Source organism: Plecotus auritus, assembly GCF_963455305.1.
Source record: "Plecotus auritus genome assembly, chromosome: 4".
Lineage (NCBI taxonomy): Eukaryota > Metazoa > Chordata > Mammalia > Chiroptera > Vespertilionidae > Plecotus > Plecotus auritus.
This window is the reverse complement of record NC_137775.1, coordinates 185,615,801-185,637,643: the sequence shown is the minus strand read 5'-3', so window position 1 is coordinate 185,637,643 and position 21,843 is coordinate 185,615,801. Positions and strand designations below refer to the sequence as shown.

Genomic DNA, 21,843 nt, shown 5'->3' with positions numbered 1-21,843 from the left:
CACAACTGTTGTCACCAAGGCAGGATCTGACCTACACACGTCAGCACCTTGGGATGTGACAACCCATAAAAAGGGGCCCCCTTTGGTGACCACATCCCAGGGCACTCCTGAATTGTGTATCGTGGGGAAATAGTTTGTGCCGCTTTCTTCTTGCTCTACGAAATCGTCATAATGAACACACGTTGCTAGCCTTTCGCCTGGATATTTATGCTTTAGGTAAAGCATAAAGTAGCAACACACTGAACTTGAATTTCCATCCCAAAAGCAATAATGATCATGCTGTCCAGTGGGAACAGCACTATCTACTTTTTTAAATCATTTTCTATAGAAAAATCACCTTATAATTATTACTGCTGATTGTATATTTTCCTGTGATTATGTCATTGGAGACAACTTTTCATCCTTCAGCCGGTGTATCTGGATAATCTTCCTGCCACCAGACTCAAAATGTGAAGTCATGTGAGCTAGGAAAATGGCAAGTCACCACTACAGCAAAAGCAGAGTTTAAAGTAGAATAAAATATGTGTAATTTATTTTGGGGAAAGAGAATTAGATCTTCAAATTACTGAGTTAAAAAAGTTACACGTGCCCTATCTAGTTTGGCTCTGAGGATAGAGCGTCACCCCGAATACTGAAGAGCCTGGATTTGATTGTGGTCAAGGGCACATACCTTGGTTGCAGGCCCTGGTTAAGGCGCATGTGGGAGGCAACCAATTAATGTGTCTCTCTCACATCAGTGTTTCTCTTGCTCTGTCTCTTGTCTATCCCCCTCCCTTCCGTTCTCTCTTAAAAAAAAAAAAAATCAATGGACAAATATCCTCGAGTGAGGATTAACAACAACAACAAAAAGTTAAATGTAAACAGCACACACTCATTCATCCAGCAATTACGCACTGAATGGGCCCAGCCCTGGGCTACAGCATGACAGTGAGTCTACCTCCTCACAGAACTGACCTTCCAGTAGGGAGACCTACAGGAGACACATACATGCACAATTTACTGGGCACTGAGGAGGATCTGGGAGAAAATGAGGCAAAACAAGGGGACAGAATGGTAACGCATGGTACTATTGGGGAGACTGGTCAGAAAAGGACCCTCTAACAAGGAACCAACTGCTCAGAGACCAGAATGAAGGAATGAGGATATATAAGCAGAGAACAGTGCATTGTGGGTGCAGGAAAGAGCGAGCACAAATGCTCTTGTTGAGAGGGTGTTGGGTAGCATGAGTGCTGGGCACTGTGCAGGAGCAGCAGGGAGCTGAGGGGTGTGGCTGCAGCAGAGTAGAGGGGAGGCTACCCTGGGAGGCGAGGCCAAAGGCAGCATCAGGACCAGGTGAGGTAGGACCTTCGTGGACCAAGTTATATGTCAGAGTGTCTTCTCGGTGAGAAGAGAAGCCACTGGAGGATTTTTCATTAAAAAGTGAAATAATAGGATTTTTTAAAATGATCACTAGTTGATAATCTATTATCTGGAGGCAAAGTGATAATGGAGGTGGTTAGACATGATCAGATATATGGTCGCGGTTTTGCTGTCAAGATTTGCTAATAGACTGAACATAGAGTGTAAGAGAAAGCAGAATCAAGGACCATGGTTGGTGGCCCGAGGTTGCTGGTTGGAGGAAGCTAGATTTACGGGCGAGGAAGGTAGAAAACAAGATCTCTGCTTGAGCCATTTTCAGTTTGAGACGCTTCCTAGACACCCATGTGAGAGGTCACGGAGGCATTTGGATGTACCAGTGTGCACTCGAAGGCTCAGGGTGGGTCGAGCATCACCGTGGAACTCTCAGCAGACAGGCGGCTTTGAAGCCATGGGTCAACAGAAACTCACCTCAGGAAGGGCTGAAAATGGGAAAAACACCCTCATTGAACCTTGGGGCCCTCCAACATTCAAAGTTTGAGAAGATCAGGAAGACCCAACCAAAAAAGGTCTGGTAAAGAATAGCCAAATAAACAGAATTCTTATAAATCCATCACGCAAATGCTGAGAACTCTATACTTGTAAGTCCTTACACTCACACACAAACACACACACACACACACACACACACACACACACACACACACACACAACTGTACATGGTCACTGGTTGAGATTAGTACATTAATCTAGTGACCACCAGAGGTCACCTTTTCTCAGCACCTGCCTCTGTGCCAGCTACCTAGAGACCAAGATACCTCTCCCTGTCCCTGTCCACCACGTGGGGCTCATAAAGATGCTGTCTCGGCCATGCTGGCCACTCCTTACCCCAAGTGCTAAGACCCACCATGCCTGCCATGCTACATCCCTGAGTGAACAAGCTCAAGTTTAGGAAGTTTCTGAGTGGCTAGAAGAGCCGAGAATGTCCGGGGAAAGTTCTAGGACCAATGTCTCCAACCTGCAGGGCTGGGACCCACCAGAGCCTCATGACCAAAGGTTAGGTAAGTGGTAAAGGTGGGTGTGGGGGTGAGAGGATAGTAAACCCTATGGAGTAATAGAAAGAAAGGTAGGAAATCCCTCATTTTAAGTCTTCCTTCTCCATGACACCAAGGTCTGAAGACAAGGCCCTGGGGTCCACCGAGTCCACAGTCAGGCCGTGCTTTCAATTTCTGATCCCAGCCCATGTGGCTGAGCATAGCTCCTCCGCAGTACCTAGGGTGTAGGGCTCCAGGGAAGATGCCTGCATTCACAGGAGGCATCGGCCAAGACGCTGAGGAGCCAGCACCCCACAACCGCCTTGGGGCTCACTCTGAAGGTGTGTGCGAGAGGCAGAGGCCAGTGGAGAAGCCAGAGCTGAGGACACAACACAACTCTGGGATTTGTACTCCTCTCTGTCCTTTTGAAATATTTCCTTCCCACGCATTTGAAGGCTTTGAAAGTCCCCCCGGGCATTCTCTCCACCAGGCTACATGATATCAGTGGTGAAAAATATTTCCTAAACCCCACCTAGGCACTTGGTTCTGCTCTAAGCTGGCCCTTGTAGCTATTCCCAGCCACCCTGGTCTTGACCCCTTAGTCATGATCACCAGCAGCCTGTGTCAGAGACCTCCCCACTGGACACTCCATCCCCCAAACATCTGGCCAAGTGTGTGTGTAGGAAGAACAACTACCCCACTGTGATTCTGTTGGTGCATTTCATTATCAGGCTGAAACCAAGAATTAAAAACCGAAACCGAGAAAAACAAGCCACAGAACTTGGGGAATGATGACGTCATGGAAATGCTGGGCTAATTACAGAGAAAGAAAATAACATGGTAAAAAAGTAATAATAAAGATGGAGATGATAAAGGTGAAACCCAGGGACTGTGGAATGCCAGGCTAATTTAAAAAAAACACAACTTTTTTTAAGGGTTCTCATTTAAAGTGCGGACAATAGTTCATCAACGTGACCCGAACTGTGTGAAGGCGGGTGAATCAGAACCAGGTGTGCCTGGCTTCACACTCCCCGAGATCAGGTAAAGGACGGGGTGGGCAGCAATCGGGTGGCCTAAAGAGAGAGGAAAGAGCTAAAATTTCCCAGAAGGCGTCTGTTCTGGATGAGGAAGGCACCTGTTGGGTGGGCATGGCCAGAAAGAATGGAAGGGGAGGGGGTGGGGGCAACTCTCAATCCCCATCACATGGCCATCAGTGGGGCCACCGCTTGTCCCTGGTTCCCCCAGATGCTGCCGGGCCGGGCTGGCAAGTCCGTCATAAAGCCCAGGCCATTGTGTTGAATTGCTCCATCCAGTTGGCTCACGCTGAAGGATCAACACACAGACGTCACGTCAGCTTCATCGCGCAGCTGCTGCCCATCACAGAAAGACCACAGGAAACGGAGTGCATCCCGTGGGAATCCGTCCCGGGAAAGGGCTGGCTGTCCCCCAGAGGGCCAGCCTGTCCCACCCAAAGGCGCCAGGCAGGACCCTACCTAACCAAACCACAAGGACTGCGAGAAACAGAATCCCCAGGGAAGTGGTTTGCTGGGTCTCTCTCACTCCCGGCCTCGGGCGCTTTCTCAACCCTGTGGTCAGGAGGCATTGTCTGCAAGATACCTATCTCATGGAGCCTCCGGGCTGGCCAGGATTCCCACACTTGAATTACAGTCCCAAGTCTCCAGGACTCCCTTGTGAGTTCATCTTGCTTGACTTTTCTGAGCCTTGATGATCTCGACTGTGGACAGGTTTCCTGAGAAAACCGGCCCTACCTCGCAGCCTGGACAGTGACTCTCAGGCTGCCCCAGATGAACCCATGTGGCGTTTCTTTGTAAAATAGTTGCGGAGACTTCCAGTGCACAAGTGCTGGAAGTGATGCTCAGGAGAACTGGACACTCTTCCTGCCCCGAGGAAGCCTCGCGTCCAGTCGGGAAGATGGCCGTGCAAATCATAAAACTTGAGGGTGGGCAGGAGGAAGGGACAAAGTGAGGCCTCAAAGAATAAGTCATTCTGATGGATGACTCGGGGAAGCTTGGTGGAGGAGAGGACGAGAGGAGGAGTGGCCCTTGGGTGAATATGGTTAATGTGCACGGTGACTGAGGACACCCCACAACAATAACGGTATGCAAATGAGAGCTGACCTACTATCAGGCTGTACCAATAAGAGAAGATCGGCTGTGCCTAACCACTCGTTCATAGGTTGCCTCACTGGGAACTGACTTATATTTATAGATCCTTCCCTTTCCCTAACCTGACATGGAAGTTTTTCAAAAATTAGCCCCTGCATAGAGTCCCTGGAAGAGTATTAAAAATAGAGATTATTTTAGGTAATACTTTCAACAATCAAGATTTAATTTTTTTAAAAAGCCTGAGAAGAAAAAATAGAGAATCTCTTTTTTTTCTTTGTTATTGAGTTTATTGGCATGACATTGATTCCTATAGGTTTCAGGTGTACAATTCTATAATATATCATGTGTATATTGCATTGTGTTCACCACCCCAAGTCAAATCTCCTTCATTCACCATTTATCCCTCCTTTACCAAAAAAAAAAAAAGAAAAGAAAAGAAAAGAAAAGAAAAGAAAAGAAAAAGAAAGAAAAAAGGAAGGAAGGAAGGAAAGAAGGAAGGAAGGAAGGAAGAAAAAACAGAGATTCTTTGGTCTCTGTCAGACCAACTGAGTCAGACCCTCTGGAGTAAGGCCCCAGGATCTACATTTTTAACAGGTTCCCTGGTGGTTTATCTGCGCATTAAACGTGAGAGCCACATGGCTGGGGCCCTGGTGGGAGAACAGAGGAAAGGACTTGTTAATGACCTGCAACTGTGAGACAGAAGGTGGGAGTCGGTCAGTGAGTGGGTGCGGGGCAGGGAGAGGACAGGCTGCCAGGACTGGAACAGGATTGTCTGCTCCTTGTCCCCAGTGCTCAGGGCCCCCTGTCCCCACTGTAACGCCCCCACCCCCAGCTTGTGTACAAGGTCGAGTTCAATCACATGGTCACACTTTTTTTAAATGATAGAAGATAGTTTGCAACCTAAATCCATTATCCATTAAGTACATACATATCCTTACATATGTATGTGTATATGCACATGCTCATATATATCCATATATGTAATCTAGCGGTCGGTTCTGATTAATCAACTGCTCCAACCAAGGGTTAATATCTGTGGCTTGCTTGAGTTCATCAGTTTTCAAAGAACTCTAAAGCAATAAAAGATAGCTAACTTCAAAACTCTCGGGAACATAATTTAATCTCTTTGTTCACGTAAAAAAAAAAATAAAAGCGCCTTTTCCAATCTCACAGTGCCCCAGGCCGTTCTTAACATAAATGCTCAATAAATGTGAGCTGAGTCGAATGACCATCAATCATTGCTCCACTGCAGCCCTGCAGAGCACCCACCGGGCGCCCATCACCGGTACCAAGGGAGCTTCCCAGCCACCATGGTCAGAGGGCTCCTGAGGATGAGGGAAGCCAGTTCCTTCAGAGCTGGGGGTGGGAGGTTAAGGGGCGTTTGCATGTTACTGTATCGGCCACGTTTTACTGTTAGTCTATGAACCCAGAGTGAAGTCCCCCTGAATGTAAAGTCTCCTCACTAAGACCCGTCACAATAACCTGTCGGATGACTTCCTCCAGTGGAAAAAGTCTCCAGGTGCTCAAAGAGCTCTCAGGCTGAACCACAGGAACTGCTGATTCTACAGGTCAGCACCGACGGAAATGTCCGCATGCTTCCGCAGAACACCAACATCTGAACTAGCGTCCAGAGTCTTGTCAGCACACTTCCCTGTCCTTGTCCACGGTAAGGTTTACAGAAAACAGAAAAAACCCACATCGCATTCTGTAATAAATCCCAGCTCCTTCCCTACACACGCTGGCACTCACAGAAGGAAGCCACTGCCCTCTGGCACCTGCACACCCAGTACACCCAGGCACATCGCAGCACATCCCAGCTCATCCCAACTCATCCCAGCTCATCCCAAGTCATCCCGGCTTATCCCAACTCATCCCAGCTCATCCCGGCTCATTCCAGTTCATCCCAACTCATCCCGGCTCATCCCAACTCATCCCAGATCATCCCAACTCATCCTGGCTCATCCCAGTTCATCCCAACTCATCCCGGCTCCAGCTCATCCCAACTCATCCCAGCTCATCCCAACTCATCCTGGCTCATCCCGGCTCATTCCAGTTCATCCCAACTCATCCCGGCTCATCCCGGCTCATTCCAGTTCATCCCAACTCATCCCGGCTCATCCCAACTCATCCCGGCTCATCCCAACTCATCCCAGCTCATCCCGGTTCATCCCTGAATTCTAACTTAGGTCACCTCTTAGGGTAAAGGAATTTCCACTCTGGGTGGCCACCTGGTGGGTCCCACTGGCACAGAAACCATTGTTCACACGGGCTTGAAAACAGAAGCTGCCACATCTCAATTCTAATAGGAGGGTTCCCCACCCCGCCAGGAGCATGAACACAGGTACTGACGGGAGACGAACTGGTTTGGCAGAGCAGCTCTCCCATGGGAGTTTTCTGACTGATCTTCCATGTCCTCTCAATCGGGAAATTAGTGTCCCCCCGAGACCAGGAAGCACTGCTCTGTGAAAATCCCCGTGCTACTGCTCTCACACCACAATCCACAAAGCAGGAGAGACCCCGCCGGCCACGAGAATTTGTGAATTTCTGAGAAGTCAAGGGACAGAGCGAGGCAAACACGGCACAGCGAGGCTTCACGGAGCAGAAGGTCGGGCTCCTGGGACCCCTGCCGCACACAGGCGCAGGGAGCCGAGGGGCACCTGCCACGGCTCCCCTCCAACCGCTCTGTCCTGTTAGAGCATCCAACGGACGAGGAAGGCCTGGGATTTCTTTCTTTTTTTTTTTAATATATTTTATTGCTTTTTTACAGAGAGGAAGGGAGAGGGATGGAGAGTTAGAAACATCGATGAGAGAGAAATATCAATCAGCTGCCTCTTGCACATTCCCTACTGGGGATGTGCCTGCAACCAAGGTACATGCCCTTGACCGGAATCGAACCTGGGACCCTTCAGTCCGGAGGCCGACGCTCTATCCACTGAGCCAAACCGGTTAGGGCAGGCCTGGGATTTCTTAAGTAATAAACTCTGAGGATAAACACGGAAAAGAAGGAAAATGCCGAGCAGGGTGGAGAGGACAATGGGGGAGAAAAAGGGACATCTGTACTACTTTCAACAGTAAAGGTAAGTTTATTTTTTTTAAAAAAAGGGGGGAAAAAAGAATGAAAATGCCAGTTCTTTGCTCATCGCAAAGAAATCAGTGTGAGGTCAAAGGAACCTTAATTATCGCCGCCATCCACAGATTTGCTTCAAACAGAAACCTAGGAAGTTAGGTTAAAACAAAACAAAACGTGTTTATGGAGAAGGAGGAAAAGAAATGAAGATAAAGAAGCTAAAAACGGCCCTAGCCAGTTTGGATCATTGGCCTGCGGACTGAAGGGTCCAGGGTTCAATTCTGGTCAGGGCACATGCCTGGGTTTCGGGCTCGATCCCCAGTAGGGGGCGTGCAGGAGGCAGCCGAGCAAGGATTCTCTCTCATCCGATGATGTTTCTATCTCTCTTTCCCTCCTCTCCTTTCCTCTCTGAAATTAATAAAAACATATTTTTTTAAAAAAAAGAAGAAGCAGCTAAAAACGCCTCTCGCGGAGGCCCAAGGAGATGCTAGAACAGCTCGAGCCTCCTAATGTTCCCAGCTCCTTTCTGAGCTTCTCTGCTGGCAACAGTCTCCCCGGGGATGGGCGCGGCCAGGAGGCCAGCAGCCCGGCCAGAGGCCCCGCCACGGGGTCTGAGAAGAGATGTGCCTGCGCCCACCGGCCTTAGCAGCCATGAAAACACATCTGGCCACGTCCATCTGTTGGACCAAGAGCGCCAGAGCTGTTTGGAAACATGCGCTTTTGTGCGTGACAACGTGACGCTGTTATCTATCTCAGTGGCTTCTACTGTCACTGCCATCCTGTTCCAAATGTCTGGGTACCACCTCTGGTGTTGCAGGTCCTCTCCCGCCGTCGTTTATGGTTATTCCTTCAAAGCAAGTCACCTGGGGACATGCTCTGGCCTGGGAAGATGCCTGCCACCTGTCCCTGCTCTCGTTTCCTCTCGGTGAGCTACCTGAGCGAAACCTTCACTTGCCATTCAGGTTACAGACCTCTGCCTTTCTCATTTGGCAGACCTGGGCTGGTACCACCCATGACCTAACATTAAAAAAAAAACCTCATTATACTACACGACATGCACATACAATAAGGCCTTTGTCCTTAAAAAGAAAAACATAATTTTCAACAGAGCAGCTCCCAGAAGCCAAGGGAGCTAACGTCCAAAACCGAACATAAACACGAGGCTGTGTCCAGGTTGCGGAGTCAGCCTCGCTGGAAGGGGGGACGCAGCTCCAGGGACCCGAGGCATTTTTCATTGTGACTTCTGCAAGCAGCAGTGAGAATCCCAGATGCCTGCACCATCGCCTGCATCGCGGCTATTTCTGTCGGGGGCAGTGGGGGGGGCGGGGGGGGATGTTCCTTTTGTCGCCAAGAAAAGCAGGTCTGGGTGTCTATGTGATTCTGAATTTTCAAATGTGAGTACAACCCATTTAAGGCGGGGGGAGGGGAGAATGTGTTTTTGTAATGATTCCTTAGGATGTCTTTTAGAGCGGAGGCTGACCTCCTGTGACAAGCTTTCTGGGAGAATGGTGTTTTGGAACTTGGAGTCCCCTGCTGGGGGGAGCTCTCCCAAGTGTTAACAACGCAAACTATAAACAGGAAACTCCAGCCTGACTCCCACTCAAGTCCAAGGTTGCGGACCTCTCGGCGCAGCTATGGGCCTCGCAGAGAGGACGGGACGAGGTTCGTAGATTGGGGGCCTCCTCTTTTCGGACAGGAATTCGCCCAAGGAACCACACCACAGATGGAGAGAAGAGGACGCAGACTCTCAGAGCAGCTGCCGGGTCCTCTGGTCGCCAACACACAAGGCGGTGTGCGTTCGACAGGCCCACGCGTCCAAATCCGGCCACATCCGTTCATCAGGAGCCACGCTGCGAGGCCCACACCATGGGTCTGCGCGAGTGACGGTGCTCAGTCACACAGCGGGACTCCGCACCCTCCAAAGTGGGGAGGACTCACAAGTCTCGGGCTCGGGGGGTCCACTCAGGAATTAGTCTTACATCTTCGCCGCCCACCGGTCACTTCCTGATTCAGTGCCAGAGAAGGATATCTGGACCTCACTGCAAAAGCAACGCTGTGGCCCCGGCTGCCATGGCTCAACTGGCTGGGCGTCTTCCTGTGCACCACAGGGTCGCAGGTTCGATTCCCGGTCAGGGCACATGCCCAGGTTTCGGGGTTGATCCCTAGTAGCGGGCGTGCAGGAGGCAGCTCATGGGTGTTTCTCTCTCTCTCCCTCTCTCTAAAGTCAATAAAAACGTAAGCCAACGCTGTGATTAGCTGTCTACAGGTGGACACCAACCAAGCAGATGTGCCGGTTTTTAAATAAAAACAGAGGAACGACCCATCTTGCTAAGCCCCAGATACTGTCAGGGTTTCCCATCTTTTAGCACAGTAGTCGGCAAACTGCGGCTCACGAGCCACATGCGGTTCTTTGGCCCCTTGAGTGTGGCTCTTCCACAAAATACCACGGCCTGGGCGAGTCTATTTTGAAGAAGTGGCGTTAGAAGAAGTTTAAGTTTAAAAAATTTGGCTCTCCAAAGAAATTTCCATCGTTGTACTGTTGATATTTGGCTCTGTTGACTAAGGAGTTTGCCGACCACTGTTTTAGCAGAAAGGCTAGCTGCCTCCTCACTGCAGTTCCATTGTCGATGCGAACAGAAATTGCAAGTAAATACACGTTCATAGAGGCTGACGATAAACTGCAGTAAGCACAGTGCATTTCATCACTTCTTAGAAGTCCCTTGTAGACGGCAATGGCACAGCAGTCAGGGGGTGGCCGCATTTCTGAAGTGCCCACCACATGCCAGACCTGTTTTAAGAATGTTTTACCTGTTTTACCTCACAAATCTGACAAAAGCCCTATAATGAACACAAAGATGTCGAGATAAAGATTAGGCAGCACACCCAAAATCTAAAACGTATATATTATAATGATGTGCTAAAAACTGCCTTATGGCCTATAGCTCATTTTCTTCTATTTAAGTTCTTCTCCTTGATAATTCCACTTACACTGATTGCAAAGGGCTTTCACAGACATCAGCAGATTTAGCCCATATACAGCCCTTCTCTCCACTGCGTCTGCCAACAGCCACGGTCTGCAATGTTATTCCTCCTTGGAGATGAAGCTGAAGGGCACACTGCCCCCCACCCCCCACCCCCCCCACACACACACACACTATGGCCTGCCCAGACCTCACAACTAAGTCTCAGAGAAAGCAAGGGACCTGCTTGGCGATGCACAGCTACCAGGCAGCCCAGGTGAGACGTGAATCCATAATTTCAGACAGCTCGCCATAGCTGCACTTCAATAATAAAACGGACATTAAAAATTCAGTGAAAAGGGGAAATGTTTTTCTTGAAGATCAAATTATATCATAATATTTTAACAGCACCATTAACAGTTTAATAGAGCAAACTTGAAAGTTTACAATGGTAAGTTTTTATATTAGCCTCTTTTATATTGTTGCTTTTTTTCATAATAATAAAAAAAAAAAATGCCTCAGTGTGGCCTTGTCCATTCTGCACTTCACTATAGAAACATTCCAAAGACATTTGCAAAAGTATATTAGTTTTATCCATGAAATTAGTTTTGTTTTGGTACCTTTCAAATTTTCATGTGGTAGTTAGTCCCTTTTTCTAAGGTCTTTTCAAATCCAAGTTTGGAAAATCTGTGATTTTTGCACTCAATTTTCAAAATCCCTACATCAGCCTTAAGTTTTGGATTTCTGTCAAATTCCATCTACCAACAACTCGATTCATGGGCAAATGTGCAGCAGGTACCAGGGAGGTGGGCACCATGACTGGCTGTTCCAAATCATCCGAGACGGTGAGAAGTCCTTCTTTGATATTCTTCTAGAATCTTCAGTCTAACTCTGCAATCATTAATACTACTGGACTGTCTCTCTTCAAACATCTTCTGCGTGGTTCTCCTCTTTCTTCCGTAACTACTTCTCAACCTATTTCATGGGTTTCTCCCTTTTCTATCCTCTTAAATATAGCCCTTCTTCTCATTACTATATTAAGCCCAGTCCTTGAAATCTCAATTTAGACCCCTTCCCAAGACAAGTAATGTACCCCCAAAGTCTTGAAATTTATTTCATTGCAGACAGTTAACAAATTGGTGTTTTCTAGTCCTGGTTTCTCTTCTGAGACCAAGACCCACATTTTCTCGGCTTTTCTACTTGGAAGGTCTATGCAGTCCAACTCAAGTCTAAATCTATCGCCACCCACCCACGTCCCTGGTCTCTTCTCTTCCTACATTGGCTAGAACATTGGCTAAGTGCCTGGCCAGTGTTGCTCAGTGGTTGAGCACCCACCTATGAATCAGGAGGTCATAGTTCAATTCCTGGTCAGGGCACATGTGTGGGGCCTGCGGGAGGCAGCCAATCAATGATTCTCTCTCATCATTGATGTTTCTATCTCTCTCTCTCTCCCTCTCCCTTCCTCTCTGAAATCAGTAAAAATAATTTTTAAAGTGTGTGGAGGCAAAAAAAAAAAACACTAAACATTGGCAAGTCTCAAAATTCCCTTCAATCACCCTCTCCCTCACCTCTACTATCTATTTATTGCCAAGTGCTATCAACTGGGGCTCCAAAACTCCTGTGCAAGTGTAGGGCTCCTAGCATCCTGGTACCCCTTTCTATAGTGAGCCCCCCAATTCCAATTATTGCATAAAACTTGGCTAACTCGGAGAATGCAATCATGGTAATACATAATTGGTCCAATGGGTCGTGCGACCATGCACAGCGGGTTGTCCCTGTGGTAAGAAGTGAGAGCTGGCACCGACATAGAGTTTTTAGAGTAAGCTCTGGGAAGTAAACCATCCAAGTAGCAGTGTCCTGCTCCAGAGACACCAGTGACCGTCAAGGTGACTGCCCCAGAGACACCCGACTCCACGGTGATGGCTGCGGCCTGCTAACTGCCGTGTCTTGCTGGACATGGTTTAGAGCCTCTTGATCTAAATATTCTAGAACTAAAAGGTGCTCAAGGACATTCAGAAGGGTGAGCCACACTGGTTTATCCCAAAGCCTTCTTCCCATTCCTGCTGCCCATCTGCTCCACCTGACCCCAGCTCATCCCTGGATGCACTGCCCCAGCTCCATCCCCTGCATACTCTGAACATCCCCCATAAAAGCACCCAGGGGAGTTCACATAAAACACAACTTTTTTAAAAATATTTTTTTATTGATTTCAGAGAGGGAGAGAGAGAAACATCAATGATGAGAGAGAATCATTGATCGGCTGCAGCCTGCACGCCCCCCACTGGGGATTGAGCCTGCAACCCAGGCATGTGCCCTGACCGGGAATCGAACCGTGACCTCCTGGTTCATAGGTCGATGCTCAACCATGGAGCCACGCTGGCCAGGCATTAAACACATCTTATTAGACCATATGACTGCACAAACATGTTCAGTGGCTCCCCCGATTAATGAGCGGAACTAATGTCTTTGTTAAGGCACTCACGATTCTCCCCTCACTGGCGCCCACCAAGCTTCTGACTCAGGCTCCCATCAGAGCTTTGGGCGAAGGGCACTCCGCCAGCCCTACGGGTCCCACGCACGTACTTCTCTGTGCCTTTCCCCCAAAGGGGCCTTGCCAGGACTCCCCTCCCCCGCCCCCCAGGCGCTGGGTGACCCAGTCAGAATGCATCTACAAGTCCCTTCACGCCTGCGTCTGGGTCGCTCCTGTAAGACGTATTGATGCCTGTGTCTGTCTCCCCCATTCGGCTGCGAGCAAGAATCCGTCCTGTTGGTCTTGGCCTCCCCAAGGTGCCCACACGGCACAATGCTTCCAACACAGAGCAGGCTAAGAATAATAAAGTGAAATGGAAGGGGAGAACCAAGTGTGGAGAGAAGGAAGAAAGAATAATATTATGGAGTTTATAACCTGCGATCCCGAGTGCCTTGAGTGCTGTTTTATAGAATTAGAGCTGAAAATCAAGAGGTCTTAAAATATACACCCAGCTCATTGGCTGGACCTGGCTAAGTTCAACAAGCACACTTGACCCCCCGGTGCCACGAAAGGTGGTGTTATTTCTATTCTTTTATAGCACAAAGGAGTCTATCTACAAGCGGTTGGACAGGAGTCCCGGGGAAGAGGGTGTGAAAAACTGATCCCTGTGTTTATTCAGCCGATGGTTATTGATTGCATTTACTCGCCATCCCTTGGCCTTGCCTGGCTTTTCCCAGCCCCGGGTCCTACCCTCTGTCCGCACCGTGTTAGTATCTCCCAGTACGTCCTACAGGCGGAAAGCAGAACGCAGTTGATTGTTGATGTGCGCTGGAAAGAGCGGTGTCGCCAAACAAAATGAAAGGGTGTTTCCAGGGGGGTGGGGTGAGGTGGGGCGGGGGAGCACGTGCGTTAGGCAGCAAAACCCACTGGGGTCTGGATGGAGGGACTTCCACGGGGCGGGCCAGGAAAATCCCCGCGCTGCCAGACCACGAGGCAGTTTTTCCAGAATTACGGCGCTCCTGGGTCCGCACCCGACCCTGCTGCCAACAAAAGTACAAGCGAAGGGGACCCCCAGGCACCGAGATGTGAATACTCTGCAGAAAAATGAGGCCCCTCTTCCACGGAAAGTTTCTTTAGTGCTTAATGGAGAACAAGAGGAAAACTTATCCCCGGGCCCGCAGACCGCCGGACCAATTAGGAAGCAGCGTGCTCGGCCCAGGCCCAGTCTGGAGAGACTGAAAGCCCCGCTAATGGTTACTGACTTAGCCCCGGTCATGCCTAACGGTGGGTGGGCTTGGCATCCTCAGCCCTCCTTCTCCGCTCCACCAGCTCCCCGGTCTTCCCTTGTCCGATGAGGCTCTGCAGCCTGCTCCAGGTGAGGAAATGAGGACTGAGGCACGAACGTCATCCAGAGGACCACTGTGCGCTGAGCCTTACATGCTCTATCGCATTTAATCCTCACGGCCACCTGTGAGCTCGGCACTGCTATCCGCCCCGCTGTCCAGACGAGGAAACTGAGGCTTAGAACGGTGAGGTGACTTTCCCAAATTTACCGCCCGTAAGTGACAGAGCCAAAATGTGAACCTAGGCCTAGCGGATGCCGGAGCCCAAGCCCTTGGCTAAAATGACATGATGCCCACCACAAGCTACATGGACTGTGTCTTCCTTCAAAAGGGCCTTCCCAGTCCCAGACATGATATGAACGACGAGACCAAGACCACTCTAACAGCCCCCGAAGAGTGCCCGTGTCAGCTTTGCGGGGGTCAAACCACTCTCTGACGTGCCTGGAGGTATTTTTCGACATGTCTAAGCAGCGAACTGGTTTAGGGGGGAAGGCACCGGCTTCACATCCCAGTCAGTCTCTTAGTAACTGTGTGACCACAGGGTATTTGCTCTGCTCTCTGAGCCTCAATAAGGCATAGGTAAAAGTAATGGCCTCAGAGCTGGGATTGGTGAATTGGCCAGCACAATGCCATACACTAATTACCTTCCCCTAAAACTGTTCTATTGAATGCCTTATTCCATGGAAAGGCAATTGGTCACAACACTTTCTATACAGAGAAGGGAGGAAGGAAGGAAGGAAGGAAGAAAGGAAGGAAGGAAGGAAGGAAGGAAGGAAGGAAGGAAGGAAGGAAGGAGGGAGGGAGGGAGGGAGGGAGGGAAGGAAGGAAGGAAGGAAGGAAGGAATCCTGATCACTTCCTTAGTGAGAATCCAAAGTCTAAAAATGATACAAAGCAATTTTCAAAAAATTACTGCAAGCTATGTATATGTGCATGTATTAAGTACTGTATCTTTCTGAACACATCTGGATTCCTTTATCTCTCTCTCTCTTTCTCTCTCTCTCTCGCTCTCTCTCTCTTTCCTCTCTCCCTATTTGCACCCCAACTCCTTTCCCCCTCTCTCTCTCACACACATGCACACTCACACGAATTGAATCCTGATGCAATGTTACCTCTCTCATTCTCAAACATGTGCCTAACACTTGTTCAGATAATAGATATCTTTTCTCTAGCCAGTTAATTTGAACAATAAAAATACATGAGGATTTTATAGAGATAAGGCCCCCAAGAGACCCCAAGATGCTGGTAGCTGCTTGTTCGGTGATGGAAGACTTCTGTGATGAAGAAGTGGAAGACAGCAGACAAAGTCTCCTCTGTTTTCACCACTTGCCGGGCTCCAAGGAGGGCGGGGAGGGGGGCGCTTCGTGTGACACCCCATTTCACGTCGCTTTTTATGGGCAGAGGGTCCATTTCTACATGACGCCTCTGGATTTAAAAGCGGGAATTTAAACCTCGGAATAATGTTTTTTTTGCTGAACAACATGTCTGCCAAACAGCTCTCTCACTGACTTCTGGTTTTCAGAGTCCGGCCTCCGAAGTCGTGCTGAGTTTCCAGGACTGGGCCGACTGGGCCGAAGGCACCGGCTTGGGCCACGCCCTCTCTGCTCCAGTTGGGAAAAGGGGTGAGAAGTCAGAGGACCACTTCTCAGGGCCGCTGGGTGGCTCTGGGAACGCCCGAAAGAGCCAGACCATTGCTTTCGACTCCCGATCTGGATGCGGCTGGCTCCTGCGGGCTGGACCTCAGGGATAGCACTGCTGTGCTTCCCGAGACGACATGGGGAAAATAGTTCCAGCAAGAACGGGGGAAAGAAATTTACACACACCAGCAGTAAGTCTGGGCCTGCCTTCCTGCGCCTCTGAAAAGTCCATTTTGTAAGGTGGTGAGAAGCCTTGCTTTGCTTCCTAACTAAACAATGGAACACTTTGCAGCCTTAACCTAAACTGCCTCCTCGCTCCCCCAGATTGCAGGCCAGTGGCCCGACTTCTCGCCTTCCCCCTCGAACAGAGGCACCCAAGCTTTTTGTCCCACACACTTTAAAGGGATATCCATCACCAGCTAACAAACAGGTTATTCTTGGACCACGACTGGTTCTGGCAAGATGCTCGGGTCCACGCAGGCGAGGATATATGAGAAGAAAATTCTCCGGTTCTGCTCGCCGGGGCCACTGCCCTCGCTGTCATCCTCAAAATTCCCACAGAAATGAGCTCATTCCGCCTTTGAAACATTTCGGAGCTTAAAAGTTTAAATCAGGCCAAGTTGATTTTGTGGGGTTTTTCAAGCTTTTAAAGCGTAATTATATGTAGGACTTTGTGCCACCTATTTCCTCCCAACTGTAACATTTTACGTCTTTTTTAAGCATACATTGAGGTTAGCTTTTTTTTTTAATACATGTTATGAAATAAGATATGAGCTTATGCTCAGTCTTAGGTACCTTTTTGCCAAAAGGCTGGACCAACACAAACTAAATATGACTATTTTCTTTATCCAAAGTACAGTTTTGACTATTACATACCCTCTTAACGTACATACATAAAACCAGCTCACAACCAAGGCTCCCCACAGGTCAACCGAACTCCTAACGAGACTTTCCTTTCATCTAATCTGATTAACAAATGTTAGCTACGCAGACTCCTGAGAGACTCCAAAGAAAAAAACAAAATAACTCAAAGCGACGCCAAGTAGTAAAATAAGTGGACGGTCTTTCCAATTCTCCTGGCTTTACCACGTGTCCACTCAGCAAATAGCCTGTTTCACTTGCTTGTGGGCATGTGCCGTGGAGGCAGATGAAAACAACAGGAGAATGATATTTGCTAAAATATGCCTTTCACTCCGCTGACCTCGGTTGCCTCATCTGTGAAATGGGGGTAAAAGCTCTCGAAAGGTTTTTCGGAGGATTCAGTGAAATAATGCAGATTTAGATAAGCACCACAAATAAAGTGGCTCTTAAATATTAGTTGCTATTGCTAATATTATCCATCTGTTAAATAGGTCTGTGTTCCAACCTAAGTATCAAAATGCTAAGCAGCCCTGACCGGTTTGGCTCAGTGGATAGAGCGTCGGCCTGTGGACTGAAGGGTCCCAGGTTCGATTCCGGTCAAGGGCATGTACCTTGGTTGCGGGCACATCCCCAGTGGGGGGTGTGCAGGAGGCAGCTGATTGATGTTTCTCTCTCATCGATGTTTCTGGCTCTCTATCCCTCTCCCTTCCTCTCTGTAGAAAATCAATAAAATATATTTTAAAAAAAAAATGCTAAGTAGCCTCATGGCAGTGGGGGCCACTCCGAAATCCATGGGCTGCAGTGGAAAGTTACAAGAGCATATACAAACAGACATCAGGTCACCCATCTAGTCTTGCTCAGTATTTTTGAAATATATTTTTATCGATGTCAGAGAGGAAGGGAGAGGGAGGGAGAAAGAGAAACATCAATGATGAGAGAACATCATTGATCTGCTGCCTCCTGCACGCCCCACACTGAGGATCGAGCCTGCAAGCTGGGCACGTGCCCTGACTTGGAATCAAACCATGACCTCCTGGTTCATAGGCCGGTGCTCAACCACCGAGCCACACCAACTGGCTATTCGTACTCCGTTTTCTCAAGTCATTACAAATGTTTGGGAAGCAATAGTGACTATGATAACTTGGGGGCCAGGACCCCAAACCCGTGCACGGGCCACAGAGCACGTCTGAGCCTTTGCTAGGGAGCGGCTCCGAGACATCTTCGGGATAACCTGAGTTGGAGCACGGGAGTTCCCAATGAGCACATTTCAGAAGGATTCCACTCAAGGCAGATACCTCCAAATGTTCCTTCAGGACAGACGTGGACCTACTATCCTTCTAAGCTTAAGAAATGCTTTCCTGAAATATACATGATTTTCACTGGATTACCAGCAAATGCATTTTTTTTTTCCTCTTCCGAGTCACTCCTTACTCTCAAAGGGCAGGATGCTAGCCCTGAGCGGATGATCAGTAAGGCCGCACTTTTAGAGAAAGAACTTCTTCCCGCCAGGGTGTGGCCCTAAAAAGGGGAATGCTCTGTGGGAAATTTTTCATAATGTAATTTGGGAACCTTGTGCAAAATCCAAGCGGCCTATTTACACTTTAAGCACAGTGATATCGTGGAGGAGAAAAACAATATTTTCACATGTGCTCGGAGCTCCAAGCACTTTTAAATGTTCATCGGGATAATGTCCTCTGAAGAGATCAAGATAAAATAATTCACTCACAATATCAAGATAAGAGAAATTGAAAGGGGGGTCATACCCGCCCCCCCTCCACACACATGCACACACTACATTTGTAAATATATAACTGTCAAAATTTAAATGCAGAGCGTCTTTTCAACAGGCCCTTTAGTGAAAGATCGTTAAGGGTAGCTCATAAACACAAAATCTGAAGAGCCTGCCTCTCCGAGCCCTTTCCTAACGTTTCTCTTCTCAGCCAGTGAAAGGCATTTTCACCTGTGACTCTGTTCATTTCCTAAGTGTGCAGAGCCTGATCATCATTGGATACAGGCATGCACCTTCACCCACTTATCATTGCGCAACATCGACCTCATCTCTCGTCATGAAAAAGTGTGGGTAGTTTAAACCCAGATGGCTTGGCTCCCACCTACACAGAGAAGAACCCCTTCGCCAGTTCCATGCAGGATGTTGACCTGATCACCAACGTCCACCTTTCTCTTTGGAGTCTCACACGCGCGGCCTTCATGTAATTCCAACAGGGTTTGTGGTGTGCAGCTTTTCGTTGAGGCTTGCCAAAAGTGATTGGCATGTAAAACTCCCTTAGACAAAAACGCTGCTCTTTGTGAGTCTATATTCCATCTCAGAAATTCTTATTCATATAACTTAATCTCCCCCATGTGGTTACTTACTAGTTCTTATCATTAACTATTAAGCTAAATAAAGTGAAACAAATTCTTTTTTTTTTTTAATCTCCGGCCACTGCCAGGGCTAACAAAGCAGCTGACGGCCAAGTGTCAGTCTCTATTAAGAACTGAATATCCTTCCTGACTCATGTTTCCAAATCCAAAATATAAGGACGGTTTTTGAGAGTTTCGGCTCTAACAGGCCAAGCAATCCCAGGTGACACCTTGTCCTCATGTTTGTCCTTTGTAACTGTCACTCCTCTTTCCCCTTGTCACGAACCTTATCACTGGTAAGATACCCACATGTTATCTCACCATTTTCACACTGAGCTCAGATGACAGAATCAAGGCAGAAAGTTGGATGGCGCCTGTGACTTGATGGCAACAGCCATTCCTGGGAGCAGACAGTGCAAATGGCAATCACCACCGAGACAATGCCATTCAAAGTCCCCCCTGAAAGTTACTTCTGTAAAGATGAGGTCAAAGAGAAGCATTCCCAGCCAGACGACACAGAAATTGCCAAAGTCCATGAAACTCGGAAATTCAACTGAACTCCCTTCTCCAGCTCTGCACAGTTTTGTAATGACCAATAACCATTTTTAAGATCTGGTTATATGATTACATTGAGTGGGTTCCCCTTGTCAAGAGGGAGCAGTTGGCTGGCTTCCCATGACCTGCCCTCCCTACTTACCGAGCAGACGCACATTATACAGGGGTTGTCTGTGATAAATGGGATCTGGAGGACTTCACCTTCATTTTCACATTTTGCAACAGAACCTGAAATGAAGGGGAAAAAAATTTATTGTAAACTTATCTTATTGGAATTACTACAAAATTAAAATTTTTTACACTAATCCTTTTTGAAACGACTACCCAAATTTCAGAAATTCCTAATGCGTTTTAAATGATCAAACTCGCCAAAAATAAAAAATAATTCCACCCCCCCCCCGGGGAAAAAAAATCTTTTCTAAATAGTTTTATTTGAACAGGTTTTTTTTAAAAAGGACTGTAGCCAAATGGGTTAAGCACAATTCGTGGGATCTTTACTAATACTCCTCCTTCATGCAGGAATTTCAACTGAACACACCCCCCCCCCCCCGCCGTATGAAAAATAAATCCAAATTGGCCATTAGAGCGGATTTTAAATTTGAACAACATTCAGGACCGTGTCAATGAAAAGGCCTTTATATGAATCTGCCTCTTATTGTCTTGATTTGAAATCACAACTTCTTTCCTCTTCTCTTAGAAATTGACTCAATATTTTCTTTTCTGCACCAGGTGTCAGTAAAGTATGTCCTTCCGAATAGCAGCTGAGGCCCTCACCTGCCTGGAAACATGTAATTACTATATCCCGCTATTGCTACCCTTTTAAAATAGGGTCGTTTCTTTAAATTCAAGGTCTGAAGAGCGGGTGCTACAAAAAGCACTCGTAACACAAGATATATTGGAACCTTATAGAGTCAGAAAGAAGGATGTGTGAAAAACGGTGCACACTTTTCCTTACTTGTACCGGGGGCGAGTAGGTCAAAATAAGGGTTGAGGAGAATATTAAAAACAAATAAAGGGGTTTCTTCAATTCAGATAGAAGAATGTCTATCACTATATTGATGTCAGCATCCCCTCAGCCTTTAACCTACTCACTGCCTCCAACCCCTTAACCCCGCCGCGGGCTTCGCTTCATCCCTGCCAGCCGGAGAGGGGCAGGCGCTCCGAACCCTCCCCTCCCGGGCGCGCCAGCGCCTCCTCTCCCAGGTACCCCGCCGGCGTCCGGGAGGGCCGGTCCCTCCAGCCCCCTCCCCTACCTGTCAAGAAGGAGGAAGCCAGAGACATGGGGACCCCCGAGCAATTGAGCAGCAGCAAGACGCAGCAGGTAATCCCGGGCGAGCGCCGGCGGGGACGCTCAGCCAGAGCCCTGACGGCGGAGAACCAGAGCATCGTCACCTGGAGGGGATCCCGGCGACTGCAGGTCCCGTGCCGCCGCCTCGGCTCCGCCACCACCGCTCGCGATCAGAAAGGGCTCTCAGCGGGCGAGTCGGGAGACAGTCCGAGAAGGAGGGAGGCGGGCGCCCGGGAGCAGGGGGGGCGGGGAGGGCGGAGAGGCAGGGGGGCCGGGGGAGGCGGTAGAGGGAGGCGAGGGGTGGGGGGCGCCTGGGAGGAGGGGTCCTGCGGCCAGGCTCCTCCAATGCGGCTTTTTTTAGGGAGTTGCTCCCGAAGCTTAGTCGTCTGCCTCCTCGCCAGATAGGGGGCCGGGAGGAGGGGGTGTCTGAGCGGCTGGAGATAGGCGGACGGGACTGGCAGCGCTGCCCGCTGCGCACCGCTCTCCGCGCCGCCAGGGCTGCAGCCACTGCCCCGGGCGCTGCCACTGCCGCCGCCTGCCGCCGCCGCCGCGTCCTCCGCTCCAGCCTCCCACCTCCTGCCCGCCTCGCCGGCTCTCCGCCCGCCGGCGCGCACGCTCGCTCCCGCGCCGAAGCCTGGGCGCACCGGGAGCCTCCGGGAACCCGCTGGGGGCGCCCGGGCGCCGGAGCCCCGCGCCCCGGATCCGTCCCCGCAGGGCGCCCAGCTCGCTCCCCTGTCCCTCGAGGGAGGCCACCGGCCGCGGAGCGCAGATCTGAGCCGGCAGGCGT

At 49.2% G+C, this 21,843-nt stretch overlaps 1 protein-coding gene across 2 annotated transcripts in view; it reads right to left on the bottom strand.

Annotated features, from left to right (window-relative positions):
- The window catches only part of BMPER (BMP binding endothelial regulator), a 208,370-nt gene extending 186,911 nt beyond the window's left edge, over nucleotides 1-21,459 (bottom strand). Inside the window, exons 1-2 of one of the 2 annotated variants that reach the window (XM_080664939.1) lie at nucleotides 21,161-21,459; nucleotides 19,911-19,996 (exon numbers count right to left, since the gene is read on the bottom strand). In XM_080664939.1, the coding sequence (XP_080521065.1) occupies nucleotides 19,911-19,925 (15 nt within the window). In that variant the 5' untranslated portion in view covers nucleotides 19,926-19,996; nucleotides 21,161-21,459. Of the gene's footprint in view, nucleotides 1-19,910; nucleotides 19,997-21,021 lie in introns of both variants that reach the window. The other variant, XM_080664938.1, reaches the window with a different exon arrangement.
- Between the last annotated feature and the right edge of the window lie 384 nt (nucleotides 21,460-21,843).